A 27,814-nucleotide genomic window follows, 5' to 3' on the forward strand; every position below is an offset into this window, starting at 1 on the left:
AGTCTCATTATTCTTACCTGGATTTCTACAATAAAATCCCCATTAGTCTTCCTACCTTTCCTCTCTCTACTCCTATATATTTTCCACACCATTAACTTGAATCTTCCTTTAAAAAATATACATACGTGTGTGTATAAATATGCATGTGTATATATATATACATATATATGTATGTGTGTATGTGTGCATATATTAATATGTATACACATAATTTGCAAGTATATCACAACTCTACAACTCTCATTATAATCCTTCAGGGATTCCCTATCCCCTACTGCTCCCTTATTCAAAATTTTGTTTGTTCACCAAATGCAATGGCATCCCCTAGAAAACTGCTGGAAATGCAGGATCTTAGTCCCCATGCTAAACTACTGAATCAGAATCTGCATTTTTATAAGATCCCTAATTGATTTGTCTCCTTAGTCTATTTTGCACATTAAGGTTTGAGAAGCACTGCTCTTCAGGATAAAGTCTGCATTGTTTCCCCTGGAACACATGGCCCTCAATGTGGTATCCCTTGCCTAACTGCCTATCTCAGATCCCACTACCCTTCATGCGTTAGTCAACTATAATCAATAACCTTTGGTTTCCCCAAATAATCTGAATTTCATCCTCCTGTTTCTTCATTGTGCCTGTTTTTTTCTTATGCCTGGAATAGCACTCAGTTTCCTAGTTTGATACTTCTCTAATACATTTCTTAACCTTTAAGATTCAGCTAAATGCAGATTTCTCTTTAAGTACTCTCCTTGATATTGTCCTACTAGACTGAGCCCATCAGGCTCCATGTTCTCCATATATTGTCTGCATCTATGTTATAGCCTTTATCTGGTTATATAGTTAGCTTTTACATGTGCCTATTTCTTGCTAGAATGTGAATTCCTTGAGGACAGGGGAAGCTCTTAGTTGTATTTATAGCTGATCACTTACCATGGTACTGGCAGATGTACCACAAGTGTTGATTAATTCTTTCATTTAACAGATATTTGATAGCTATTTCACTGTTCAATACATGAATGAGTGGGTGAAATTCTTCTTCCTCTAATTTACACACACACACATGCTCACTTATACATACAACACACACTTATGTAGATATACATGTACTTCTGTGTGTATATATAGACTCGTGCACATATACACAAATGTTTTTGCATATATGCATATACACACATATGTACATGTGTATATATAATGTGCACTTCACAATAAATAGTTGTGAAAGAAATCTTTGTACTCTGATGGAGAAACTATTCAGTTAAGAGACAGGCAATTGGTAAACTTACCTGTGAATATTTGGTGAGCCTGAAGTGATACTTGGAAGTGTCATTTTTGTATAAAAGAAATGGACTAATAGAGGTAAAATTCCTTATATACCCCTAGAAAATGGCAATTGAATCACATCTATGATAAACCAAATTATCATGATCATAATTAAAATTTCTAAAATTGAAGCACAAAATACTTAAAAGATAATTGTAGCTTTTTATTAAACAATAAGCTAAAGCAGTCAGATCAGGTTTTCAGTTTGATAAAAGAATGCCAACTCATGTTCACTTAATTTCTCAGTGATTTAATATAGCAGGATTCTTTTGGGGGAAAATTATTTGACTTCATAATATGTATAGGACATATTTATCATAAATATACCATAAAAAATAACAGTATTAATGTAGGATATCTTACTATTAAAACAGTAAAGTGAGTTAGAAAGGTATGCAATAGAAAATTTTTAAATGACATTATTCTCCTAAATTATCAGGAGAAAACAATTGGAGAGATAATATACTTTTTTTAAGTGGAATACATTATGTTTTACTCAACTTTCAGGATACAAACTTGTCTAGGAAGAGGTTCACAGCAGTTCTGCTACTTTTATGTTGATTTTCATTTCAGAGAACAAAGTGTATCAGTACCATTTAATGGCTTTATCCCAAGTAACCTACAAAAGGAACTTAAAAAACTATAATAGTTATTATTACTTGGAATTTGTCCAACTAGCCACAGATGACACCAGCACTATGTGTACAGGAGCTGAATGGATGTTATGTTATTCTGCGGTTAAGATCTGAGTTAAAAGCTTTAGAGACTTTCAAATGTTCCCTTCAAATTGTTCTGAAACCCCTAGACAGAAATGACTTAGAATAATCTATTATACAACTTTACCAAGCAGTAATGTAGTCAGCAATAGAGTCTCCTCGAAGACCATTTAATTATGTTTCAAAAAAGAATATCCAAAAGTCAAATTTCAAGACATAAATCATACCATTTATTATCTACATCAGCAAGAATTTTGATTTTTGTATGAAAACACATTTCATAAAGTATTATTTTTTTTAGCTTACATCTCCCATACTTCATGTTTTTACAATGAGAAATATAATCTTTCATGCTGTGTTTAAGATACCCTAAAATAAAATAAATTATTTGTTTTTAAATAGAGTTCTAAATAGGACATTATAAGGATAATTTCTTGATATTCTTAATGATAAAAATTAAAAAAATTTATTTGCTAAAGAAACCATAAATAAAAGTATACATTTTAAGCAAAATAAATTCTTCCTCCCTTTCTTTGTTTTGAGTCTCTTAGGATTTCTAGATATGGTGTTTTCTTGCAAGTCTCTTAAAATAAAACTGTCCTGAATTAATACACCCATAATTTACTTAGCGATCTAAAGTTCTATTTAAACTGAGAACATATCTAATTGGTAGTCCTTCCTGGCTATTGCTTGATGTTGGCCATGGCACTTGATCTACAAAAGCCTGCACATTTTTTCATTGATTAACATTTGTCCCAAAATACATATTCATAGGTGTCAGGAAGACAGGGCATATATGTAAGTAATATCCATTGACCCTTTTCTTTGTGTTAGGTTTTGCCAGAATTTTAAGTAACTGAGAAAATCCTCCAATAAGAGAAAGCTCTATACAATTAACTTGGTGGCATTCCTTGTGTACTTCTCAGAAAACACTATTCAATGTATATGCATTTTTTGAAATTCAGGAAAATCATAAGGGCAAATTTGTACGAATTGCATATTTAATAGGTTGTAATTATGTCTTATCAAAAGCTGAACTTTTAAAATTCTTTATTCTTTGGAAGTATGGTAATTGTTCCCTTTCCCATGTAGTTAATTATAAATTTCAGGAAGAATTAAGTGTGCTAAATCTCTTTACTTTTTTTCTTTGTCTCTATGGTAGCAGAGAGAATAGAAGTGAATTACTTTCAACTTGTTTCTGAATGGCATTTCTTTCTTCATAGGTTTGACTTTATTTTGGGGTCCTGAAATTTCAGATATTTTTCACTAGCTGCTAATTTGTTAATTCAAGAAAGGTATCTTTACAAATGAATTTTTAATATGTTTGGAAGAAAAAAGTAGCTTGTTTTAGAAGTCACAGTGTTTTATGTTTCCATGAGACTTTGTAGTTTATGATATAATAGAAAAGATCTGCCAATGAAAAAATATTTTATGTAGTAGTAATAATATCCAAATTTTCCTTTTTTGGAAGGAGAAAAGTACAATTGCAGCCCATTCCTTTTTTCTCATTTGATTACTAGGATGCAATAACAGAATGCAAATATTAATTAAAAATATTTCACAAAACTATATTTTTAAATCTTGTATTTAGAAGCTTAAATTATTGCATTTAGCTATGCATAGTAATAACTCAACTTTGGAGATTGATAGTGCTTCAGAGAATATTGGGATATGCTTCTGTAAAATACTAAAATACCATATTATAATTTTTAGAAACATTTACGACCAGTAATTTCAAGTAAGTAATACCCGGCTGCAGAATCAGTTTTGGCTCCCAAATTTAGTTATCTTAAATTGCTGCAGTATTTCAGACATTCTTTCCATCTTCTATATACTGACAAAAAAGTTACAAACCAAACTTAAAGTTCTTGACATTTTCTAGGCACTTTCATGTACTTTTTCTCATTTAATTTTCATAGTAACCTTGTGAGATAAATATTGCTATTTTATACTCAGATACAAGAATATAGACTCAGAGGAGCTAAGTGAAACAGGAGAAAGATCTCCAATTAATAAGATAGATATTAACATGTAAATTATATATTATTTATCTTATTACTATTAGAGTATATATCAGGCCCTTGGACATATATATTATATATAATATATATTCTATTATATGATATATTATAACATATAATATGATATATATTATATATAGTTTTTATATATAATATATATAGTTTTATAATCCTTATAATAATTCCTTAAACTTTTATTTTATTCCTTAAGTTTTATTTTTTCCACTTTATGGATGAGAAAACTGAAACTTACAGAGATTAAGAAATTTATCCAAAGTCACAGATGTAAAAAGTGAAAACTCTGGCATTGTAACTCGGGTCCAGTGGATTCCTCATGGTATTAAACTCTCTTCTGTACTACCTAGGGTTAATGTGATGATACAATGAGCTGAGAGTGCATGTCAAGTGCCTGGGATCTAATGGTGCTCAATATATTATTTCATTATACATCTAGGAAATACCTCCTGAGTCAAAGCCCATTGTCCTCTCCCCATTGATACCCTGAAATATCAAGTCACAACAGTGGTTTCCATTTATCATCTTTTAATGTGGCCGGCCTGAAAATTCAGAGCCTATTCCTCTCATTACTGTTAATCTGGGTAGCTAGGTGCTTAGAATATTTTAATGTGGAGTGTTTAATCTTCTTATGCACTAGTTAGCCACAGACTGCACCTCTGTCAACCTGGGCAAATGTCTGCCTGAAGTCACAAAGCATTTTGAAAAGTGTTGAGGATGACTCAGCACCATCATCACTGCCCACTGAAAACCCCTTGTTCTCAACATCCTTTGGAGAATAGGTCAGCAGCATTTTCTTCATTTACAAAAGAGGCAAATTCATGGCTCCCCAGCATGGCTTCAGTTTTAGTAAGGATTTCCTCAGAAACAAATTAGGCCAACTTATTTTAAACATCTTTTGAAGCCTGAGAAAATAAAAAGAAGCAAATGGAAGGATAAGTCCAGGAAGGGATGAAGTCATATGTTGAGGAATATGCCCAAAGTTGAATGAAAAAAGTTAACACTAACCATGAGTATATTTTGCATTTGTAATTGACACATTGAACAAGGGAATACTCATGGGATGTAACAATAGAAGTCATTTTATTTTGGGGTCCCCAGTGTTTGTTTAAAATACCTTAATGTCAGTGGTCCTTACCCTGCCCTCTAAATGAAAATGGGTATTCTCACAACTTTCCATTTACAGGAAATGAGAAGTCTGACAATCACTTAATATCACAAATACAGTCCCAATGTATTAATTAAAATTGCTCAGTCCCACATATTAGTCAAAATTCTGAACACATTCCAGATGAAAGATTCTCTTTTTTCTACTATGGGGTCTTCAGATAGGACATCTGCTTTGGGAGAAGTGGATGCCATAGACTTCTCTTTTCATCATTTTCCTATTTACTAGTTGGATCTTCCAACTAGTAAACTTTGATCCTTCCAAGTTTGGAGCATAAGAGGGAAATAAGAAAAGGAGACAAGGAAAGTTCTTACTGAACTGGGATTGTTGTGTTTTTTGCCCTCCGAGCCTGACATATAATAACAATGATAAGAACAACCAAAAAGGAAGAAAATTACTGGCAAATAGTGCTGATTATGTATAGAAATAGTTTTAAGTGTTTTACTTGTAACTTTTAAAATCTTCATAACTATGGCAAAGAGAAGTAAAGTAACTTACATCGCTAGCAAACAGCGGATCTGGGATTTTAACGCAGCCAGAAAATGTGTGGCTTGAGTTTTTCCCTCATGGACACTTTCATGGGTCTTTGGAAGTTTCCCCTTCTGGGCCTAAGTCTCCTATGATGTGGATGATGCATTTCTTTAGCGTCAAGTTTTACAGCAACCCACCCTACATGGAGGGTTGTCTTGACAGGTGTTACAATGGCTCCAGAATGAATCTTTTGCCTTAACAAACTGTAAGAGTGCAGGCTAACCCAGATGAAGCCACTTCTGACCTAGCATCCAATTTGCTATGTTATCTCATTGGTTAAGCTTCTTAGGTGAGAGTCAAATTCCAGTGTAATGACCTCCTAAACCCAAGGATGTTATGTTAAGCTCTAGGTGCAGTCCCGTTGAAGTTTCTTTTGCCAATTGTAGGTGATATGTAAGACTTCTCAACCCCTCTTCAAAGAAATTCTCCCCTTTTCTAAATCTTCAGTCATCTAACTTTTGTATACCAGCATTATATTATATTTATAGATAAAATTTAGGATCCTGAAGTTGGTTCTTGGTAATTTATTTGAATATTGCACACATGGTCTAGCCTCCTTTGGAATCTCATTTTTATATCTTGGTGTCTTAGGACCTCCAATGTAGCATTTTCTGCACATATTTCCACCTGTAATGTATTTTACATTAGCACATGGCAATATTTGATTTTCTCTCTTTTTAAACATCTCACTCTGAAATTACATATCTTTATGGCAAATTAGAAAACTAATTCAATGAAAACCTTTATTTTGCCAAAATTTTTAAATACATGTATACACACATAAATCATATTTGTATGAATATATGTATCTATAGACACATGTGGATGATGCATAATGAACATATTATGTGTGTGTAGACACATACATACAAATATAGATACATATTATATATCTGTATTTAGAAATATATGAAATTGATGATTTGGAGGCACTTTGGGAGTCATTTTTCCTCAAATTTTTTGAAAATTTTTTTAACTCTTGATGTGCTAGCGAGTATATTAGACTAGAAGTCAGAAAAACTGCTCTAGTAATTTTAATAACAAGAATTAGCTCATAAAAATAATTTTCAAATAATTAAAGCTTTATAATTACCCATTACATTTCTAAAGTACTTTACAACTCACAGTCCATTTGCACACACATTATTGCATGTCATTTTAGTTCTGCATGCAAAAAGTCACTTAGTTCTGCTCCTTGGGCTTCATTTTGACCTCTTTTTCTTCATCTGTCAAATCCTTTAGAGTCTCAGGGATGAGTAAGACAGCTGAAATGCTTGTTCAAAGATTAAACTCAGGAGGGCCTCTTGTGGGTTTCATAGGATCTGATCTGGGTCCTTCCATGTCCACTTCCTGATAGGACTCATTTATCCCACACCCAGCTATCCATTTTGTCTTGTGAAGAAGAGATAAAGGGAAAGGCTGAAGTCAGCTCTCTGTATAGCATAAAATCATTCTTTCTCCTGAGTCCCAGGATTCTGAGGTCTAGAATTGAGAAGTTTCTTGACAAGGCCAATAATGTCTTTACTTTGCACTATCAGATGGTCCATTGAGACCTTTAGCCTGTAACACCCTCTTCTTACACCTTCGCCTCCTTAAAACTGTGTTGGAAACCTGAAGTGTCTCTTCAACAAAGACATTCCTGAGTTACCCAGCCAGAGTTAAATACTTCCGCCTTTCGCCTCAATTCCTCTGTATGATTTTCCCTTACTCTTGTTAATTTCTTACTCCTGCCCCAAGAATGGCTGCATTGAATATTTTTGATCTATCATGTAATGGTTTATTTATCCCATATCAGTAATATTGCTTTATAACTGCATCTTTATTAGTTTATTTTTTTCCTTAGAATAAGTACTTTTTTAGACACATACTGAGTCTTGATATATCCTTATTCCTAATACAATAACTGGCACTTAGTAATTGCTCAATAAATGCTTGTTGACCAACTACATGAATGGATGAATGGATAAATGGTCCTGTTGTTTAACCCTGTTTTAAACTCAGCACATTGTATTGTATCTCCTAAAAAGTTGGGAGCTTTTGGAGAATACGGATTATTTAAATTTTTATAGCTCTGAATTTTAAATCTCTCTATATACCCAACTTACCATTCATGGAGTGTATTTTGGCAAGCGAGGGATGGGTAAATGAATGAACAAATATGTGTACAGTCCTATCATGCAACACTTCGCAATACCACACCCCCACCCGGAAAAAAAAGACTCCTTTGATTATGAGGATCATTTTACTGTGAACAGTAGAACAATAGAACCTTTCAGCTCTTACTCTGCTTTCAAAAGAACATGCTATTTTAATGAAATATTTAGGTCAAAATTTTATTTGTATGAATCATCTCTCACTCTGCCACACACAACTTTTTCTGAGGATGAATTGTCTATATAAGCCAATGTCTTATGAATGTCTATATAAGCATTTTCTAAACTCCAAAGCACTCTGTGTACAAGCCCCTGATACATGAAAAAATATTCCTACGTCTTTGGAGGGATGGGATGGTTTGAGAAGAAAATCTTTAGAGTTCTTGAGGTCACTTTTCAAGTTCTTTGTAGTTACATATTTATACAATCAATCTTAGGTGTAATTGTTCAGCATATTTAGCTAATGTTCTCAGAATATTCTGGAATGAAATATGTCAAGATTCTAAAGTGAGAAACAGACAACCAAGGAAGATTAAGAGATTTGAAGACATCAACCTGTCTTAGTGTCAGAAATCAGGTAATAATAGAAGACAAAACAGAAACACACATTTCTACCTTTCTTTATCCCATGCTGAGCACCGTAGAAGTTGAAACACACCTTATTTATGCACCTGTCATATTTTGTTTTTAAAACACCAAGACCCATTGATAGTTTTGTCTTTTAAGAGGACATGTTTTTAATGGTCAGCATTGCAAATCCCCGAATCCTGGTCTAGTCACGTATCATTAATCTATAGGTATAAACATCCTGTATAGATGAATGGGAGGGAAGGGAGGAGGGAAAGCTTTATCTTTAGGGGAATTTGTCTCCAACTTCTATCTTAAATCTTTGCTTAGAGAGCTAAGTTGTCCCTTGAGGGAATTCTAATGTTCTCCCTTGATTTTTGGCTTAAGAATTAACTAAGAGTTAGACATGAGAGTGTCCTTTCCCCTAGTGTTTATTCTGGTTCTAGCTGGGCTTCTAAGGAGGTGGCCTCCTACTCTTTTGAGTAGGAGGTAGGCCCAAACTCTGCTATGCCACAGTGTACACATTGAATGTTAAAAAAAGATAAGAAGGAGAATGAAGACTTCGAGTAAAAAAGAATTTTAAATCCCTTTCCTTCTCCACCTACTGTGGTGGGTTCCTTGACCCATGTTAGATCTTGTCTTCTTTAGAAGTAGAACGAAGTGGTAGACAAAACATGAGGTTAGGATTTTCAATAACCACACTTAAGTGGAAGACTCTTTCGAGACCATCTAGTCTAGTGGTTGTCAATCTTTGCCAGCACTGAAACTCATAGGGAAATAACCATTTCCTGTTCATATTCCCAAGCCCCTAAAAGATGTCTCATCAGTAAATCAGAATGATAAATGATCTCAACTGCAGGGTACATCCCTTTGGTAGAGAAAACCAAACATTAAATTATTGGTGGAACTATATACAGTTTGAGAAAGATCTTTGGGTAAATGTGACACTTCCTCTCTCCACATTGAATCATGGATCCAATACAACTTTCTCATTTTACCAATGAGAAAAATGTAGTCTAAAGTGTTAAAGTGAGTTTTCCAAAGTTCCACAGATAGATCAATGGGAACACTAAACTAAAATCCAAGGTTCTAACTTCTATTTCAATGTTTTTTGCTCGTCATTCAATAGGATTAAAGAATAATTTATGTTCACAAGGCATCTGTCTTCAGTAGTCTTTTTTGTTTGGCCTTGTAAAATCACTGTTAATATTCTTAGTTAAAACACTTACGAGAAGACCTTAGTGTCAGAAATCAGGTAATAATAGAAGACAAAACAGAAACACACATTTCCACCTTTCTTTATCCCATGCTGAGCACCATAGAAGTTGAAACACACCGTATTTATGCACCCGTCATATTTTGTGAATATGTTGTGTGTTCTAATTAGTAGCTTTCTTGCAAATTGTGATATAATGATCTGAGGAGAATCTATATCTATTATCTGTGAATTAGGCAAGATACTAACACTGTTTCACAGGTGTGACTACCAAGAGCATTTCATGGCAGCAAGCACATGGCCAAAATTAGCTTAAAATTGTGGTTATCTGACACAAGTCCAGTGTACCTTCTGTACTCTGATGCTGCTGCATATCGTATTTTGTTTCAAACAAGAAAACTGATCATGGAGATTGATGATATAAGTTTATTTTTATGATGACTTTATCCATAATCACTCATACAGCATTTTAGGGCTTAGTGATGCCTTAAAAATAGATCAACCAAATAAAGTTGCTCTAAAAAGCTTACAAATCACAGACAAAAATTTTAGTGTGATAGGAGTACTGAATTCAGTATTTTATTCAGTTAAATCAGAAATGTTACGATCATTCATTAGACAAAATCAGATTGGATGATGACATGCCTTAACACCCATTAAAGAGACAGTCTAAAATAACAGAGGCAACTTCTTATAAAAGAAAGAGCATACATGGACACCAGAGTCAGCCAGAGTCTTGCTGCGATCTCAGAGATGCTGCTGTCTAGTAGGTTGACTTTTAGCCAAGTTGCTTAACCTCTCTAAGTCTCTGTTTTCTCCACTACAAAGTGAGCATAATACTCTTACTTATGTTTATTGTGGGGACGAGTAATAATGTGTCCAGAATAGTGCCTTGCATATTTAATTGCTCAATAAATCACAGCTGTGGTTTTTAATGGTGATTATTAACATTATCAGTATGCCTGTATTATCTCTGAGAATACAATGAAAGAAATAAAAGATAAAGCATGGCTTATTAAAATCCTTCCCCCCCTTTTGGACTAATCAGTTTTCGTTATCAAAGGGGTGGAGCAGTATTGTTGGTGAAAGTAAAGCACTGTATTATTTTTAAAAGCCCATTCGAAGTAAATTTACAGGAATTACAACAAACGTATAACAGTTAACTAGAGATAAATTTCTTTTGTAGAAAGAAGTGCCTAGAAAATGACTTAGAATGTCAAACTTTTGACTTCTTGGGAAAATTGTTTTATTTCTCTGCACTTCAGTTTTTGATGTGATAAGAAGGCCTCTAAGATCTGTCCCTTTCAACCCAACATTCTGGAGTTCTATGAAACACTCTAGAGAGAATCACCATCACTAGCTTATAGTCTGGAAACAGAGACAAATAAACAGTCATTCTATACCTTGACTCATGTGATTTCACAGGAGTACAGCATGTATCAGGGTTGATTAGGAGCCTGGAAGAGAACAGTCAACCTATGGGTTGTAAGAGTTCTCAGGTGGTTGGTATTGAAGCCTGGAAGGTCATATGCTGAGACAGCCTGGTGCCAAAAATGTAGTCTTTAGAGTAATAAAAAAGGAAAAGGATAATTTCTTATCCTTTGATAAGAGTAGAAATTATGTACCTAGTTTTCTGCAGCATTGCACCAACAAAGCATTCTCTCTCTGCTATGATTATAAATAAGGTAACAAACATTGATAATAAACATGTCAGCTAGTATATATATATACTGGCACATAATAAATTGAATATAATATCATTTTTACTTATTTGCAGCAAAACCAAGGCAGATGCCCAGCCCAGAATTGTTCAGTGGAAGCCCCTGCTTGGATGCCTGTCCACCACTGTACTGTAAGTTTGATTATTCCAAGATTGGCCAGATTGAAGGATAAATGTTTTTATATTTTGGAATAATCTTAGTGGAATGAGCCAGAATGCTCTCTGAAATTTTGGAGTAGAGCAAATATTTTGCAAGGAGAAAGAATAACCTTTCAGAAAGCTTTGCATTATAAAAAATACCAGTGATTAGGGATTCCATGCATTTTGTCAGAGTCAGGATAACTTGGAAAGGATTACTTTAAATGGGTTATTGATGAGTTAGAGTTGGAAGGTCATTAAAATGAATATATTTGCACATATATTTTTCAGGATAGCTGCATATTCAGCAATATTTGATTTTAGATGCCTTGAAGAAGGATGCTTTCTCTTTTGTCACTGTGTCAACTGCTTAATAGTGATGAGCACACAAACTTGCAATTTTCAAGTCTTCCTGGTGTAATAATAGTCTCTGCATTTGCGTAATATCTTCTACCAGAGAATTTTCCAGTGCCTTAGAAACAAACAGGTACTATGTCATTATCCTTGTGCTACAGATGGGAGATTTAAATGTAAAGGGAGTAAGAATAGTGCATCAATTGTAGCGCTGGGAACAGATCCCAGACATCCTACCTCTCCTTTCATGTACTCATGCTAGTACTCTATGCTCTGAAGGGTGTGAAGAAAGTGGCTGAATGTATGATATTCTGTAATACATGGATTGCCTAAAAGAAATGACAGTGATAGCTCTTGGAATTATGTATACTGTAAATGACAGTTTGGCTCTCGTGAAATAATTTGTGTGTGATGGAAATAAGAAATTCGAAAGTTACCTTTTGGACATTCTCATTTGACTCCCCTTGTAGGCAATGGAAAAGTAATGTGTGGAGCTTCCTAAATATCCTTATCTATTGTTGAGGTACTGGGTGCCGAAAGATACGACTGGACTAACATAGCATGTCTTACAACTATGTTAGCAGTAAGCCTGGTGGAACCTGATTTTCACTCAGATTGTGTAAGAGATTAAGTTTTTCCCTCAGTTTTTGTTTATCTGTGGCAGGAAGAGAAAGTGGGATCACCTTTAGTGAAGGAGAGATGATGATGCTAAATTTTGGAGGTATTCTTGCTGTGCAGAGGGAGCCCAGACATGCTGGAGACTCAGAGAATAAAAATGTTAACATTTTGAGCAGATGGTCAGAGGAGAGTACATGCTTAGGGACTACTTATGATAGAGAAAGGAAGTGGTTTTTCTGTTTTTGTTTTTGTTTTTTATTTTTGAGACAGAGTTTTACTCTGTTGCCCAGGCTGGAGTGTAGTGGCATGATCTTGGCTCACTGTAGCCTCTGCCTCCCGAGCTCAAGTGATTCTTGTGCCTTGGCCTCCCCAAGTAGCTGGGATTACAGGTGCATGCCACCAAGCCCAGCTAAATTTTTTTGTATTTTTGGTAGATATGAGATTTTGCCCTGTTGAACAGGCTGATCTTGAACTGAGAAAGGATGTGTTTTAATAATTTTATTATTTGTTCATAAATAGAACACTTCTTTTATTGTATCCCCGATGATATCATTTCATAATTACTGATTCCTACATCTGTTTCTCCATGGAGACAATGTATTCTTTGGGGTCCTGGTATATCCACAGCTAGTAAAATCCCTGGTACATGGCAGAAATTCTGGGAAGTTAAGTTTCAATGAGTGAATATCCTATATGTTGATTTTTCTCTTTAGTAAGTTTTTAAAAATTATTTTACAGCTCTAAGATTTCTTGGTAAAGAGGATTAATAATGGTATTTTACCATCTTAGACTGGTAGTTTCTATTTCTCCTCTTCATTGTTCTTCAACACTTTTCTCTTAAGAGAATACCATAGAATACATGTTTTCAGGAATTTTGTTTTCAAGCTACAAAATTTAGTAATTTCATTCAGCTGTGTCTAGTACCATGCCAATTGCTAGAAATATAAACATGAATAAGGTAGTAATCCTATGTAAATCAAATACACTCATATATAACATCAATAAGAATTTCTGATCCTTTAATATACTGGTAATTTAAGCCCAAAATATTAATATAAGAACTTTCACATTTTATTACTTTGTGCAGTCTTGTTGCAAGGAAATGCATGACTAGGATTCTGTCTTTTGAATTATTATAAATTGTTCATCCTTCATTATTCCCTTGGAGTTGAACCCCTTGGGATCTGGGAATCCCAGATTAGGTCCTAGTTCTATTGTAGAACCTTAGGAACAAATAAACAACTACATTTAAGACTCTTCCTGAAGATCACAAGTCAGAGTGCCAGCATTATAGTCTTATTCTCAGTGCTATGGTCAGGTGAGAGAACAGAAAGTAGATGTTTCTTTTTCATTTCTGTCATAGAACTGGGGGCTATTGGTTTCAGAAATTTCCTTTGCTATTTACATAAAAGTAATTATATCTCCCAGTGAAATACATATTTTCTGAAGGAGCTGTGCAGCACATACTGATCTGCTTTCTCTGCAGAGAACCCCCAATCCACAGAGGTGTGCTCCCAGTGGTCATGTTTAGATTATGTGAGCCTGCCCCTGGCCAGGACTGACTGATCCAGGGCATAGACATTTGATTCCAGCAGGACCAGTTGAAATTTTTTCATGGGAATTTGAAATTTTTAATGGAGATATACCAAATACTGGTAATCATCAATATTGAATGAATCATATGAGAGAATAGTTTGGAAAAAGTTACGTGAACCTCAGTTGCTTAGACCTCTAAAGCTGCTTTGTATCTGCCCGTCTTAGGTATTATGTACTCAAAAGTCTCTTGGATTCTGTGAAATGGTCTCAATAACTTGTTAATAATCAATGTGACTTCTTTCTCAATACTTAGTTTTTTAAAAATTTATTTATTTTTGATAGGGTTTGTTCTTTGATTTACTTGCAACCAAAAAGAAAAAGAAAATAGTTTAATACTACTAGTCAGCAATGTTTATTAAGTCTCCCCTAGAGCTAGTGTAATAAGTAGTAGCCTCAGAAAAAAAGCACTAACACTGGGATTTTGATAATTTATAATCTATTTATTTCAAATATCTGACTGTAGACAACACTTGGGTATATTTAAAACATGATGAAATAATTTGATAATAACTTAATTCACCTTATAGAATAAAAAATATTGGCAGTCGAGTCTACAATTAACATACACATTTATATAACCAAAAACTATGTATGATATGTATGGAATTCTGGTATTAATAGTCATTTGATCATGTCTCCGGAAATAGTGAAAATCTTTGCCTTGTGCTTAAGAGAAGTCTTGGCTGTCTTAAATTCTCCAAGGACTGAAGCAAGTTATAAATAAATTAATACATACTTACATGCCTAATAAATTGATAGTCTCTATTATCCTTGTGCATTTTTCAAATTCAGTTTATTCTTTCCTACATTCCTTTCTCCACTGTCCTATTCTTGCTCTTTGTTGTTCTATTCTGGAATGATTGTATCCTCATAATTAGGCTTTATTACATTTTGCAAAAAAGCCTTGGTTTTCATGTATGTATTTGCCCCAAGTTCATTTTGAGTGCAGAGCTTTTATCATTGGATTTCTGACTTCTCCAGATTGCTTTGCAAATGTCTGTCACCAGTTACATATTGCCTTGACAATGGCGTCTATTTGTTCTCTCTCTTCCTGGATGGTTTTTTTTAATTTTTAAAATTTTTTTTTTAGACTCGTCCTTTTAGTAGTAACTATAATGTACAGATTGGGGTTTGAACAGAAAAGAAATTTTACTCCCTAATAATTATTTAGAAACATGGACATAATTAAACTTTCTGATTACATGAAATATCTTTTCCCTAGTGAAAAGTGTGCCAGTTTAATTGTTTCTCCCCCATGTGTGGCTATATTAATCACTAGAATGATAGCCTTCCTTACCCTTACATTTTGAATTTAAATTGATTATATGCCTTATTGGTTTGTATGACCATGAATATGAACACAGTAGCTACCTGAGCTTCTGCCATCTGCAAACAATTGAGAAGATGTCCACAGGTTCTAGGACTCAGCTGAAGAAAGATAGCTCTCTGAATCTGAGTGAACTAGGCTAAGAATTAGCATTTGGCACTTGTAATTAAAGAATTTTAGATTTGACCAGCTGTAAGAAGCTTCAGTGGCTGCTGCATTTTAGAGCATGTTTGTGAACCACTCAGTATGGCTATGGCCCATGCATGGATTTAATCATTTTGAGGAATATCCCCAAACCCAATTCTGAATCTCCTCAATTCTTAGTTATTAGGTATACTCAGAAATGGCTATAATGTGTGATTTTATCAATTAGACATACAAAATATAAATACACATGATTTGGCTACAAAAATTCTTTTTCGTTGCACATTTGCACACCCCTTAGTTACTGGAAATTAATGCTAGGAAAAGAGTTTCTAAAAGCTAAGTTGACTGCTATTATGGAACTTATAGATATTGCTATATCTGTATGTTTCTATCACTATATAATACTATCAGCAGATATGTGACATTTTCAAATGTAAGCATTTATAAATTAGAACACTGAATTCTGAGTATGTCAACTCTCATTTACTTATTCAAGAAGTAGTTACTGAACATGTATTTTAACTGACCCTTGGATTTCTCAATGTATAGCAGAAAACAATATGTATAAATAAATCATAATTATACTTGGCAACACATTATTTAATAATGGTCTATAAAAAGCACTATAAATTTTCCAAATGGGAAGTTGCCTTAAGATGGATTTTGGAAGACAAAAGATGCAATATTTGGTCATAGTTAAGGGTACACCCTTTAGAATTGAATGAGATTTGTGTTAAAGTATTAACTCTTCCACTAGTCAGTGGAAAGAGTAAAGTATTACTCTTCTCCTAGTAAGCTGTATGACCTTGGACAATTTACCTAATCTGAGTTTATGCACACAACAGGATATTTTGAAATTTACATGAAATAATGCATAGTAAGTGTTAACATAGCACCTGGCACATAGTTAAGTGCTTAGTAATTGCTAGAAGGAAAGAAAGAAAAGGATAGGTCATTCCAGAAGGGAGTGCATGGGGCAGGATAAATTGGTGAGAAAGAGTGTAAAAAACAGACAATAACCCCATACTAAATCATGGGTACTCATTTAGACCTATTTAGGAGAATCTTTTCTGGAAAAAGGTTCTAGGAGCTAATGTACAACTCTTTAAGACTTTGAAAGCAGAATCTTGCGATTCTTGGGAAAAAAAAAAACTTTTTGTTCTCTGACAGGCAGGAACCGATGATATAGGAGTGTCATATTAATGAGAGCTATTTATATTCTCAGTCATTTTCATTTTTGTTTGTATACAGCCATTTTCAAGGAGTGGGGCCAGGATTTCCTTTTCGTTTAAAAACACTTTAACATCTTCCTACTATGTGTCTCTGGATTATGAAAGTAATTTCTTTCTTTCATGGGAAATCAGTAAAAACAGATGCTTCTCTTAGAAACCAGAGGAGATGTTCTTTTAAAGTGTTAATTGTTCCAGCATGCCTTCCGAGACTGCCTCACATTACCCACAGTCAGGATCATTCAATCTAATTGAAACCAGTTAATACAATGTGCACAAGCTATTCTGCAGTAATCCTAAAGGTTTTTTTTCTTCTTCTTTTTTTTGTAGCTCCTCCCAACCCTTTTGTTCCCAGAATGCATTGTGTGACCTAATTTGGTGTACACCCTACATAAATACCCAGACCATGGCACTCAGAAGCATCTAACCCAGTTATAAAATAGTGTTGTGTCTGCTCTCTGGGTGTTTCCAGAGCTTCCGTAAAGATAGCACCCTCTGGACTAACTCTGCGGCTGGGAAATTAGACCCAGAATGGCTTTGAAGAGTTCTTTTTCCAAAGACTACCTACAATTTTTATTTTTTAGGGCAAGGTTTTCATGCTATCAGCAGTCCCCTTATAAATTGAAGCCAGGATATTATCAGATGATCATAGCTTTAGGAAAATTGCAGAAAATTGCAGCGTACAGGAACTTAAATTGGTGGGCAGTGGGATTAGAGTACATTTGGCCATATGGGTGGTAGCCATAGGATTGGAAAAGAATCCAGAGGGGAAATTATCTCAGAAAAGGCATGATGTACTTTAAGAAATGTGAGTTCTGTGGAGTGTCTCTAATTTCATTTTTGCTGTAGTCAGGGGCTCTTAATCAATGAAAGTACAAAGAAGATGAGCTTGATAGAATGGATATGTTGCTCTTTTCCCCAAGCTCTGCCCCTTATCGTATTTTAAACTTACACCGTTTCCTCTCTAGTTTTAAAGACTCTGCTGGGAACGGCAATACTCATATAAAATAATTTTGTTACACTGATCTTTGAAATATGCCCAGAAAGGGAACCCACAGTATTTATGGAGGGGGGCATTGGTTCATGGGAAAGATGAAAGGGCACTCCCAGTGTGCACACATAAAACCTACACAGTAAATAAAACAGAAGACACATAGACATGTGTTCAGCATGCCCTGAGCAAAGAAATGGAGGATGCAAGCCCTAAGGTTGCTGGCAAGATCTGCGAAACTAAATGGAGGAATAGTGAATATTATGCTCAGTGTCCCCAGCTTCCTCTTTCTGTAATTTTTAATATTTTCCCTAGAATTTCCTCTTTATTCAACTTGACTGATTTGGGGACCTCAGTATTCACCTGCCTCTTTCTACTTTCTCTCTTTTTTTTGCCATTCAACCAAAGATCTGATAGAACACAGAATGAATATAAAACTTTATGACATTCTTCCTATGAGTATTTGGGATGTTTTTGTTTGTGTATCTCTTATTGTTGTTTTCCATCAGTTTTTGTTTTGTTTTGTTTTGTTTTGTTTTTGTTTTTTTAAATGCTCTAACAGGTTCTCTGGAATATATTTCACGTACCATACAATTCACCCATTTGTAGTATACAATTCAATGATTGTTAGTTCTTTCACAGAGTTGTACAACTGTCGCTCTCATCAATTTTGGGACATTTCTGGGACATTTTCATGACCCTAAAAGAAACCTCACACCCATTAGCAGTCACTTCCCATTCTCCTCCCAGCTCTTATAAATCACTGATCTACTTTCTGTTTCTATGGATTTGCCCTTTCTAGATATTTCCTATAAGTGAAAGTATGTAATATGCAGCCTTTGTGACCGGCTTTTTTCACTTAGCCTAATGTTTCCAAGGTTCATCGATGTTGTACCATGCATTATTTTTCATTGTATGGGTATACCTGATTTTGTTTATCCATTCATCAGTTGATAGACATTTGAATTGTTTCCACTTTTTGATGTTATGAATAATGCTACTATGAATATTTTTGTGCAAGTTTTTGCATGGACATGTACTTTCAATTCTCTTGGGTATATGCCTAGGAGTGAAATTTTTGGGTCATATGCTAACTCTATGTTTAATTTTTTGAGGCACTGTCAAACTGTTTCCCATAACATTTGAACCATTTTACATTCCTTCTAGCAATATATGAAGGTTTTAATTTTTCTACAGTTTCACAAACACTCTTTATTACCTATATTTTGTATTATAACAATCCTAATAGGTGTCAGGTAGTATCTCATTTTGGTTTTGATTTTGAATTATCTATTGATTAGTGATGTCACCATGTTTTCATGTACTTGTTACCATTTATCTTCTTTGTCAAAATGTCTATTAAGATCCTTCACCTATTTTTTAATGCTTTTGTCTTTTTATTATTGAGTTGTAAGGGTTCTTTATATGTTCTGGTTATTAGTCCCTTCTCAGATATGTGATTTGCAGATATTTTCTCCTGTTCTGTGGGTTATCTTTTTACCTTTTGGTAATGGCATTTGAAGCATAACATTTCTACATTTTGATAAAGTCTAATTTATCTTTTTTTGGTCATCTGTATTTTTGATGCTATATCTGAAAAGGCTTGGCATAACCCAAGGTCACAAAGATTTCCTTCTACATTTTCTTTGAAAAGTTTTATAGTTTTAGCTTCTGCATTTAGGTCTGTCATCAATTTTGAGTTAGTCTTTATATATAGTATATATGGATATCCAAGTGTCCCGGCATCATTTGTTGAAAAATCTATTCCTTCCTCCATCGAGTTGTCTCTTCCCTTCTGTTGAAAATCAACTGACTGTAACTATAACTGTCTATTTAAGGACTTTCAACTCTGTTTGAGTAATCTTTGTGTCTATCCTTTGCCAGTGCCACACTGTCTTGACTACTGTAGCTTTGTAGTGAGTTTGAAATTTGGTAGTGTGAGATGCCAGCTCTGTTCTTTTCCAAGATTGTTTTGGCTATTCTGGGTCCCTTGCATTTTTACATGCATTTTAGGATTAGCTTATGAATTTCTGCAAAAACCCTGCTGGGATTTTTATAGAGAGTTCATTGACTCTGTAGATCAATTTGAGGAATATTGCTTTGTTTATCAATATTAAATCTTCTGATCCATGAATGTCCTTCCATTTGTTTGGGTCTTCTTTAAATTTTTCTAAAATGTTTTATAGTTTTTGGGATACAAGTTTTGCCCTTCTTTTGCTAAATTTAATCCAAAGTATTTTATTCTTTTCAATGCTATTGTAAACAAAGTTGTTTTCTTAAATCCACTTTTTCATTGGTCATTCTAGTGTATGGAAATAAAATCAGCTTTTGTTAATTGATCTTGTATCAGCAACCTTACCAAACTTACTAGTTCTAATAGCTTTTTAGATAATTTAGTGGGATTTTATATATACTATATGAGACTATGTCATGTGCAAATAGAGTAAGTTTTACTTCTTCCTTTTTAATCTGGATGCCTTTTATTTAATTTTCTTGCCCAACTGATGTGGCTAGAATTTTCAGTACAGTATTAAATAGAATTTGTACGAGCAGACCTCCTTGACTTTAGATGGAAAGTATTCAGTCTTTCATCACTGAACATGATGTTAACTGTCCAAATTTTTGTAGATGTCCTTTATCAAGTTGAGGAAGTTCCCTTAATTACTAATGTTGGTTGTTTTTATTATGAAAGGGAAATTTTTGTTTGTTTCTTTTGATGTTTGTTTTTAATTCTTAAAACTTTCATTTGCTAAAATAATGTATTGGCTTTCTATTTAGAATATTAAGAAGTCCTTTTCTAGGATTCCTGAGAGCATAATCTACCTACTCATAATCCATGCCTGACTTTCTCTGGGCTATTTTTCTGTAACACAGCACCATTAAAGATTCTGGGTTGCACATTTCTTGCAAGTGTTTAAAATACTTTCACAGACTTTATATTTACTCTGGATTGAATAGGGAACATATTCTTACCTTGTTTGACAGATAAGGAAACTGAACGCAGAGAAGTAAAATAACTTATTTTGGCATCATATCATCAGCACGTAGGGGAGCCAGAATGAGTTCTTTGGATTCCCAATTTGGCTCTGTTTCTGATATTGTTTACTATCTCTATAGGAAAATTGATGCTCCTGAGTTTGATGTAAAAATGATGAATTTAGAAGAGGCTGTTTTTATTAGCTATTCTTTGTATCATGGAGGATGCCACATGGATTCTATGCATTGCAGTTTGACAATATTGGAGTGTTGAACAACCATCTCGGCAGCCACAAAAGTACATTTGAAGGTCTTTCTTCACAGTATTGTTGGAACTGCTAATCTCATCTTACTTATTTGGAGAAGACCATCTATATAGCCACTGTATAAAGAGGGTTACAAGACTGACTATTTAGAAATTCAGCATGACTTACCGTTCAGAACTGAAGGAATTTTAATAATGGGCTTTTTTTAAGGGGTTGCTAGGCTCTACCTTTCTGCTTCTTGGTTTCATCCTTTGTTGCAGTAATTGAATATGAAATGTTCTCCCAGAGATGGTCTCATGACCATCTCATGAGACCATTTGGTCTCATGACCAAATGTATGCTACAGCATTATTTTTTAACAGGTTTGTACAAGGCTACTAACAGAATATGGTGATTCAATAATTTGTTAGCTAGGGGAGTACAAAATGCCATAATGGAATGGATTCATAGTTTTTCCAATTCAAGAGTTCTGTTTCTGTGTCTAAAAAAGTCCCTGGAAGAATGGAGTATTTATTCTCTCTAACATCAGCTTACAGGAGCTTGGGCTGTACACAATATTTTACTTATTTAATACCCAAAAATCTCAATTATGTAGCATAAACTGAGAAATACTAAAAATGGCATTGAAGTGGACTAAATCAGTATTTCAGTGCTCACAACTAATTTACTGATAACTTATTTTATGATTTTACTATATTCTTAATATTTCTTAGGCATACATGTTTGAACATGAGAGACCCATAATGCCTTACAGAGACTTTTCAGCTATGTCTCACATAATCATGGCATTTTATTACCTAACCCAGTAGAAAATCCAGGTAATGAGAGCAGGTGTATGGAAATTCCAGAGAGGACATTGCTGAAGCCTGCTATATTGGCAGTCAAGAGAAGTGGCATCTGACAGTGAGCAAAGAAAGAAGTGTTAAAAGCAGTAACAAGCTCTTACACTCTATCAGATAATTTGGTTGTGGGTCACTGGAATATTACAACCTTATATCTTGACTGACATTCGTAAATGTTGGTCATGAGTCAACACATAAAAAACTAAAATTATTTCAAAAGCTGTTTTGGAGAAGACATCAGAATTACCTTTGTGTCTTCTAACTGTAGCTACCAAAAACATTTGCAAATTAAAAAATCATTCAAAATACAAAAATATATAATGCTCCAATAACCTTAATTCTCGGGAAGATTCACATTTATGAGCCTCTCTTTGACAGTTCTTAGATGACCAGATGGCCGGCACGTTTCAGTTTACATAAACTCTCAGAGTAGCAGATTTTTCTCTTCTCTAACGTAAGTAACTGAGGCATTGGCTTGAGTTTGTGGTGGAGACGGTAGTGGTGTTGAAGGAAGGAGAGACTTATGGCAAAGCAGAGAGCCCTGGTAATATGTGCAAGGAGATTTGCCTTGGGTGGTGTACTGTTACTGGTTATTAACAGTGCATTGACATGTACTAGCATTACTTGGGCTTTTCAGAGTAGATAAACCTTCGTCCTTTTAATCTTTTTGACCATCACTTGAGAAGGGCATACTGCACTGAAGTAAGGACATGAGTTTTGGAGTCAAGCAGAACTTGTTAAAATCGTCTTTTTCTCACCAGCCATATGACCTTTCAATATCTCTTTGCCTTACTTTCCTCATTTATGAAATAAAAATAATAATAATTACCTACCTTGAAAGATTATTTTCAGAATTAGAGACAACATATGTATATGCCTAAATCAGTTCCTGTTGCATAGTAGGTGCTCAATTCATGTTAATTTTATTGTTATTATTATATTATTATTATCAGCACTAGAGAACTCTGAAGATGGTTGCATTTTAAATCTATGTTGCCTCTCAAAGGCACTTGAGCAATGAACTCTCTCACAGCTTGTCTTACTTCCAGTTACCTCAGATAGTGTAAGATATAACTGAAATGTATGGAGTTTAGATGTTTATATGAGTTAATTTACTTAATAAGAGCATAGAATTTAATTTTTTTCTGACAGTGATTTCTTTTACAATTTCTGTATCTTTGAAAGGTATTTCCTAACTCAGAACCATTGCTATATTTCATTTTGGCTACTTGTGTTTGTTAAAAGTATTTTTGGAAAATAGGTTCTAGCCTTTGGTGATGAAGCAGCCTCTAGAAGTGTAAGTGATTGATTTGGTTATGGAGTGCCAGGTAAAGTGCAATTATAATGATTTTTTTCTAGAGACAAAGTAGATGAATGTCTTATGAACTCTCCTGGGCCTCTCTCCCTAACTATCATATTCTCTTTTATCTGGTATTGTTAGATCACTGCAGAACAAACACAGACACCATCAAGTGCTCTTAATTTGGGTATTGGTGGGGCTATTTATAGACCAGCTACAGATATGGAGACATTAATGACAGTTCTTCCAAGCGAATAATCCCACTTGAAAACATTTTATTGCATATATGTCTCTTTAAGGAAGCTTTTCCTACAACATTCAGGAGATGGGTACTTCACACAATTTAATGTTAAAATAGAAGGCCATACAACATATGAACAGGAGTATACTCTTAGTAATAATTATTACAGACTTAAAAATATTTATTCTTTGTGTTTTTCTGTACTTATAAATTATCTATATCAAAAGTAGAAATTCAAGGAAATAACAAAGAAATGTTATTAATGTGCCTGAATTATATAAAACAGATATGGAGGCTTTCTTGTCAATGGCTTCCTTGCATCTGCTTACTGTTCTGACTTTTTGTGCTGCTTTTCTGATTGTGCTCATACTATGCTCAGACTCGCCTCCTTAGATTTAGCCTCAGGTAGTCCAGGCAGGGAAAGCTATTCCACAAGGCCATGTCTGCAGCTACAGCCAGCTTCCTACTACCAATACAAAGCAGGACTCAATGTCAAACTTCATGAAGCAGCCTCCAGCTACACAAGAGCTCTGCGGATTTGTACAAAATGTTTGGACAAACTTTGGCCCGAAGAAAACTTTTAACAGCACTTGACACAAGAATGGAACATTAATTGCTGTAGCTCCTCAAGGAGGTCCTGTTCGGCAGCAGGCAACATAGTCCTTTACCTGCCTTATAAAATTATTAGCCTAGATTAATGTACTGACTCCCTTGATTCAGCAACAAGAGGCACAACAAATGCATCTAATCAAAATCCCAAACCTGAGAGTGACTGGAGCAGATGGAGAAGGGATAGCAGTGAGGGAAAATATGTATAAACATTTGAATATTTCATTTGCTGATCCATATATTTTCACCTAACTCAGAACAAACACCTAATTAAAATAATTAATGGCATTCACGTCTGAATTGGCTAAACCTATCAACCTATGGTGAAAAAAATAAACATGATAATTGATCTTGAAGGCTATTTCAGTTTATATTTTGTAGAAGCAAAAATTTTGCATAATTTAATATTCACGTTTAAATATATCCTCTCTCTAAAGATGCTAATACTCTGTTGAAAGATTCAGTTTGTTTCTGCAATGGATTTGGTCATACACCATTGTTCTTTAAGTTGTATCAGCATTTACATTAAAAAGTTGTACTGTTTATAACTTGGATGCAAAAATGCATTCTGGGCTAAAACTTAATGTCTAAAATCTTTGTCCAAAAGCAGTTTTTTAAAGTACACATGGAATGGCAGTTTTATGACTCTCTGAAAGCTTGAGGTCTATAGGAAGATCTATACAAAACCAAAAAAAGAATCTCATCTAATCCAGTCCCTGTGCATTTGGACAGCACACAGAATCTGGAAAGAAACTGGGCTGTGGAAGGGAATATAATCCTCTCTGTCACCAAACTGGAGAATCAAGGTACTTAGGTTTTATTCTTGGTTACACTATGTGAAGTACACTGGAAAGAGAATGGACTTTGAAGTCACTCGGTACTGGGTTAAAATCCTATCTTCACTGCTTACTTAATTTGGGAAATGTCTTAACCTCTTTGAGTCATCTCTGTGATTGAATGAGATGATGAAAGTAAAACTGCAGCGCACACTTTCTTCAGTCCTTATGATTTGTAGTTTGAAGCTATTCATTGGTTTCCTATCCATTGATTAGAGTACTTATTCTAGGAGCTTATTTTTAAAGAATGTCTTTCCTTTCGTGTATGTTGCCCAAACATAAAATATTAAGTCAAACAAATGATACAACTAATTCTACTCTACCCCTAAAGAGGGCAAAATATTGCATGCAGTGTAAGGACAATTCACATAATTTTAGAGCAAAGAGAAAATCACCACTTTCCTCCTCCAAAATCCCCAGTCCAGGGACTTTCTTAGCCTTCTGCAGCCTTATACTATGTATACAGAATAAGCTAAAACTGTCTTCAGTCATCATGACCAGACATCTGGTAAGGCTGTGGCTGAGGAGAGCCCTTGGCAACAGAAATATAGCTTTTTGTAGGACACAGGGAAATCTTCTCTTTACAATTGTCTGAAGAAAAAACAATAGAAAAGAGGGAAAATCTTAAATTTCTTGTCCTCAGAACTGTTCTCTTGCCCATAGCTAGTTTTTCATTGCAACCATTGTTAAACAGCCTGAGTCTTCTATAGCTCATCACCATTATTCATTTTGCTCATTCAAATCTGTATATACATCTATCTTCCCTCCTTTATTAATTCAATACATATATACAGGGTGCCTGCTATGTCCCAGGTGTGGTTCTGAGAGATGAAGGCAGCTGAGCTTCTGGGTTGGGTGGGGACTTGGAGAACTTTTGTTAGGCTTGATAGTCTGAGGAGGGATCCTAAAATTCCAGATAGTCCCCCACCTGACAGGGCTTTGGGCAAAAATTATGTCTTTCTGATTGATGAGCCCGGATGCCTAAAGAAGGGAACAGAGTCCTGAGGTTTATACTAGAAATCATTCTTATAGGAGAAACTAGAAAAGCACCAGAGACAGGGAGTGGTTTTTAGAAGCAGAACTAGCCTCAGAGAAGAGAGGTGAGAGGAAGTTTGTCTGACAGGCGTTAGGACCCAGGAGGCAAGGGTCAGGATAGATGGGCGAGTCTTGTTTGGGCAACATGACTTTGAGAGTTCCGCTCATGGCCACAAGGTCAATCAACTTGTTGTCAGGATCCCGGAGCTGAATGGCTTTCCTCTCTGTCCACTCAAGGCTCAGCCCAGAAGTACAGGAAAAGCAGAAGGTGGTTCCAGGCAAACCAACGCTCCCAACTCCGAAGAGTCGGGCGTTGCTAGCGAGCCCTTTCCCAGAAAGCCTGACACCCATGTCTTTAGTCTGGCAGCCACACTAGTGGCTTTTAACTGGCTGACTGGTGTCCGGTATTTAGCCCCCGAATTCTAAGGAAAAATAGGACAGAATAGCAAGCAAAAGGGGTCTGATGGTAGTCACTGCTTGGCGATAGGCGATAATCCCTTCGTGGTTGCCAAAATGTGTCCCTTCATGGTCACCAAAATGTATCCCATCTGGGTTGCCAAAATGTGTCTGGAGTTTATTCCTTCCAGTGGGTTCCTGGTCTCGCTGACTTCAAGAATGAAGCCATGGACCTTTGTGGTGAGTGTTACAGCTCTTAAAGATGATGTGTCCAGAGTTTGTTCCTTCAGAGGTGCCTGGAGTTTCTTCCTTCTGGTGGGTTTGTGGTCTCACTGACTTCAGGAGTGAAGCCATGGCCCTTCGCAGTGAGTGTTACAGCTCTTAAAGGTGGCATGTTTGGAGTTGTTTGTTCCTCTCGGTGAGTCTGTGGTCTCACTAACTTCAGGAATGAAGCCGCAGACCCTTGCGGTGAGTGTTACAGCTCATAAAGATAGTGCGGACCCAAAGAGTGAGCAGCAGCAAGATTTATTGTGAAGAGAGAAAGAACAAAGCTTCCATAGCATGGAAGGGGACCCAAGCAGGTTGCTGCTGCTGGCTCGGGTGGCTAGATTTTATTCCCTTATTTGGCCCTGCCCACATCCTGCTGATTTGTCCACTTTACAGAGCGCTGATTGTTCCATTTTACAGAGTGCTGATTGGTGTGTTTACAATCCTTTAGCTAGACACAAAAGGTCTCCAAGTCCCCACCCAACCCAGAAGCTCAGCTGGCTTCACCTCTCAGCACGAATGAGGGTACAGGTGAAGATGAAGAGAAATGAATTAATTTGAGACATTTGGGAGTAAACATGCCAGGACATGGTGGTGAATTTTATATGGGTGTTGTAAGAGGAAGAGCAGTATCAAGGATTACTCCTAGCTCCCTGGTTTGCATGAAACTGTGTGCAGAAGTGTCACTTACTGAATTTGGGAACTCTGGAAAAGGTTCATTTTAGGTATGCTAGTGGGAGGATAATGAAATCTATTTTGAAAAAGTTAAATTTGAAGAGTCTTTAAGATGAAAGTAGAGATGTCAATTGGCCTGTAAAAAGGGATAGGAGCTGGTACCAGATATTAAATGCAAGGTCAAGGAAGGGATTTTTTTTTTTTCAGAGTGAAAAATGAGCATTTTAAAGAGCTGGTGGGACTGAAAAAACAACTGAATTAAGGACTGAGAAGTGTTCAATAGATTATTCAACAAGAAAGTCATTGTTAGAGTAGTTTCAATAAAGTGGCAGGGATTGAAGAGCAAATAAGAGAATGTTTACAATACAAACATGACTCATTTTATTGTACTTTCACTTTATTGAATTTCACAGATACTGTGTTTTCTACAAATCAAGGATTTGTGACAATCTTGTGTTTAGCAAGTCTATTGGCAACATTTTTCCAACAGCATATGCTCACTTCATGTCTGTCTGTCACATATTGGTAATTCTTGCAATATTTT

General features: G+C 35.2%; 1 protein-coding gene across 9 annotated transcripts in view; it reads left to right on the forward strand.

Moving 5' to 3' along the window:
• The window catches only part of DLG2 (discs large MAGUK scaffold protein 2), a 2,166,350-nt gene that overhangs the window by 523,430 nt on the left and 1,615,106 nt on the right, over positions 1-27,814 (forward strand). For 8 of the 9 annotated variants that reach the window (XM_031653896.1, XM_017949244.3, XM_017949248.3 and 5 more), the window contains one exon: positions 11,485-11,559. The exons of the other annotated variant lie outside the window; for it this stretch is intronic. In XM_031653896.1, coding sequence (XP_031509756.1) covers positions 11,485-11,559 — 75 coding nt within the window. The remainder of the gene's footprint in view (positions 1-11,484; positions 11,560-27,814) is intronic. 9 annotated transcript variants of the gene reach the window in all.

Source organism: Papio anubis, chromosome 12 (assembly GCF_008728515.1).
Source record: "Papio anubis isolate 15944 chromosome 12, Panubis1.0, whole genome shotgun sequence".
Classification (NCBI taxonomy): Eukaryota; Metazoa; Chordata; class Mammalia; order Primates; family Cercopithecidae; genus Papio; species Papio anubis.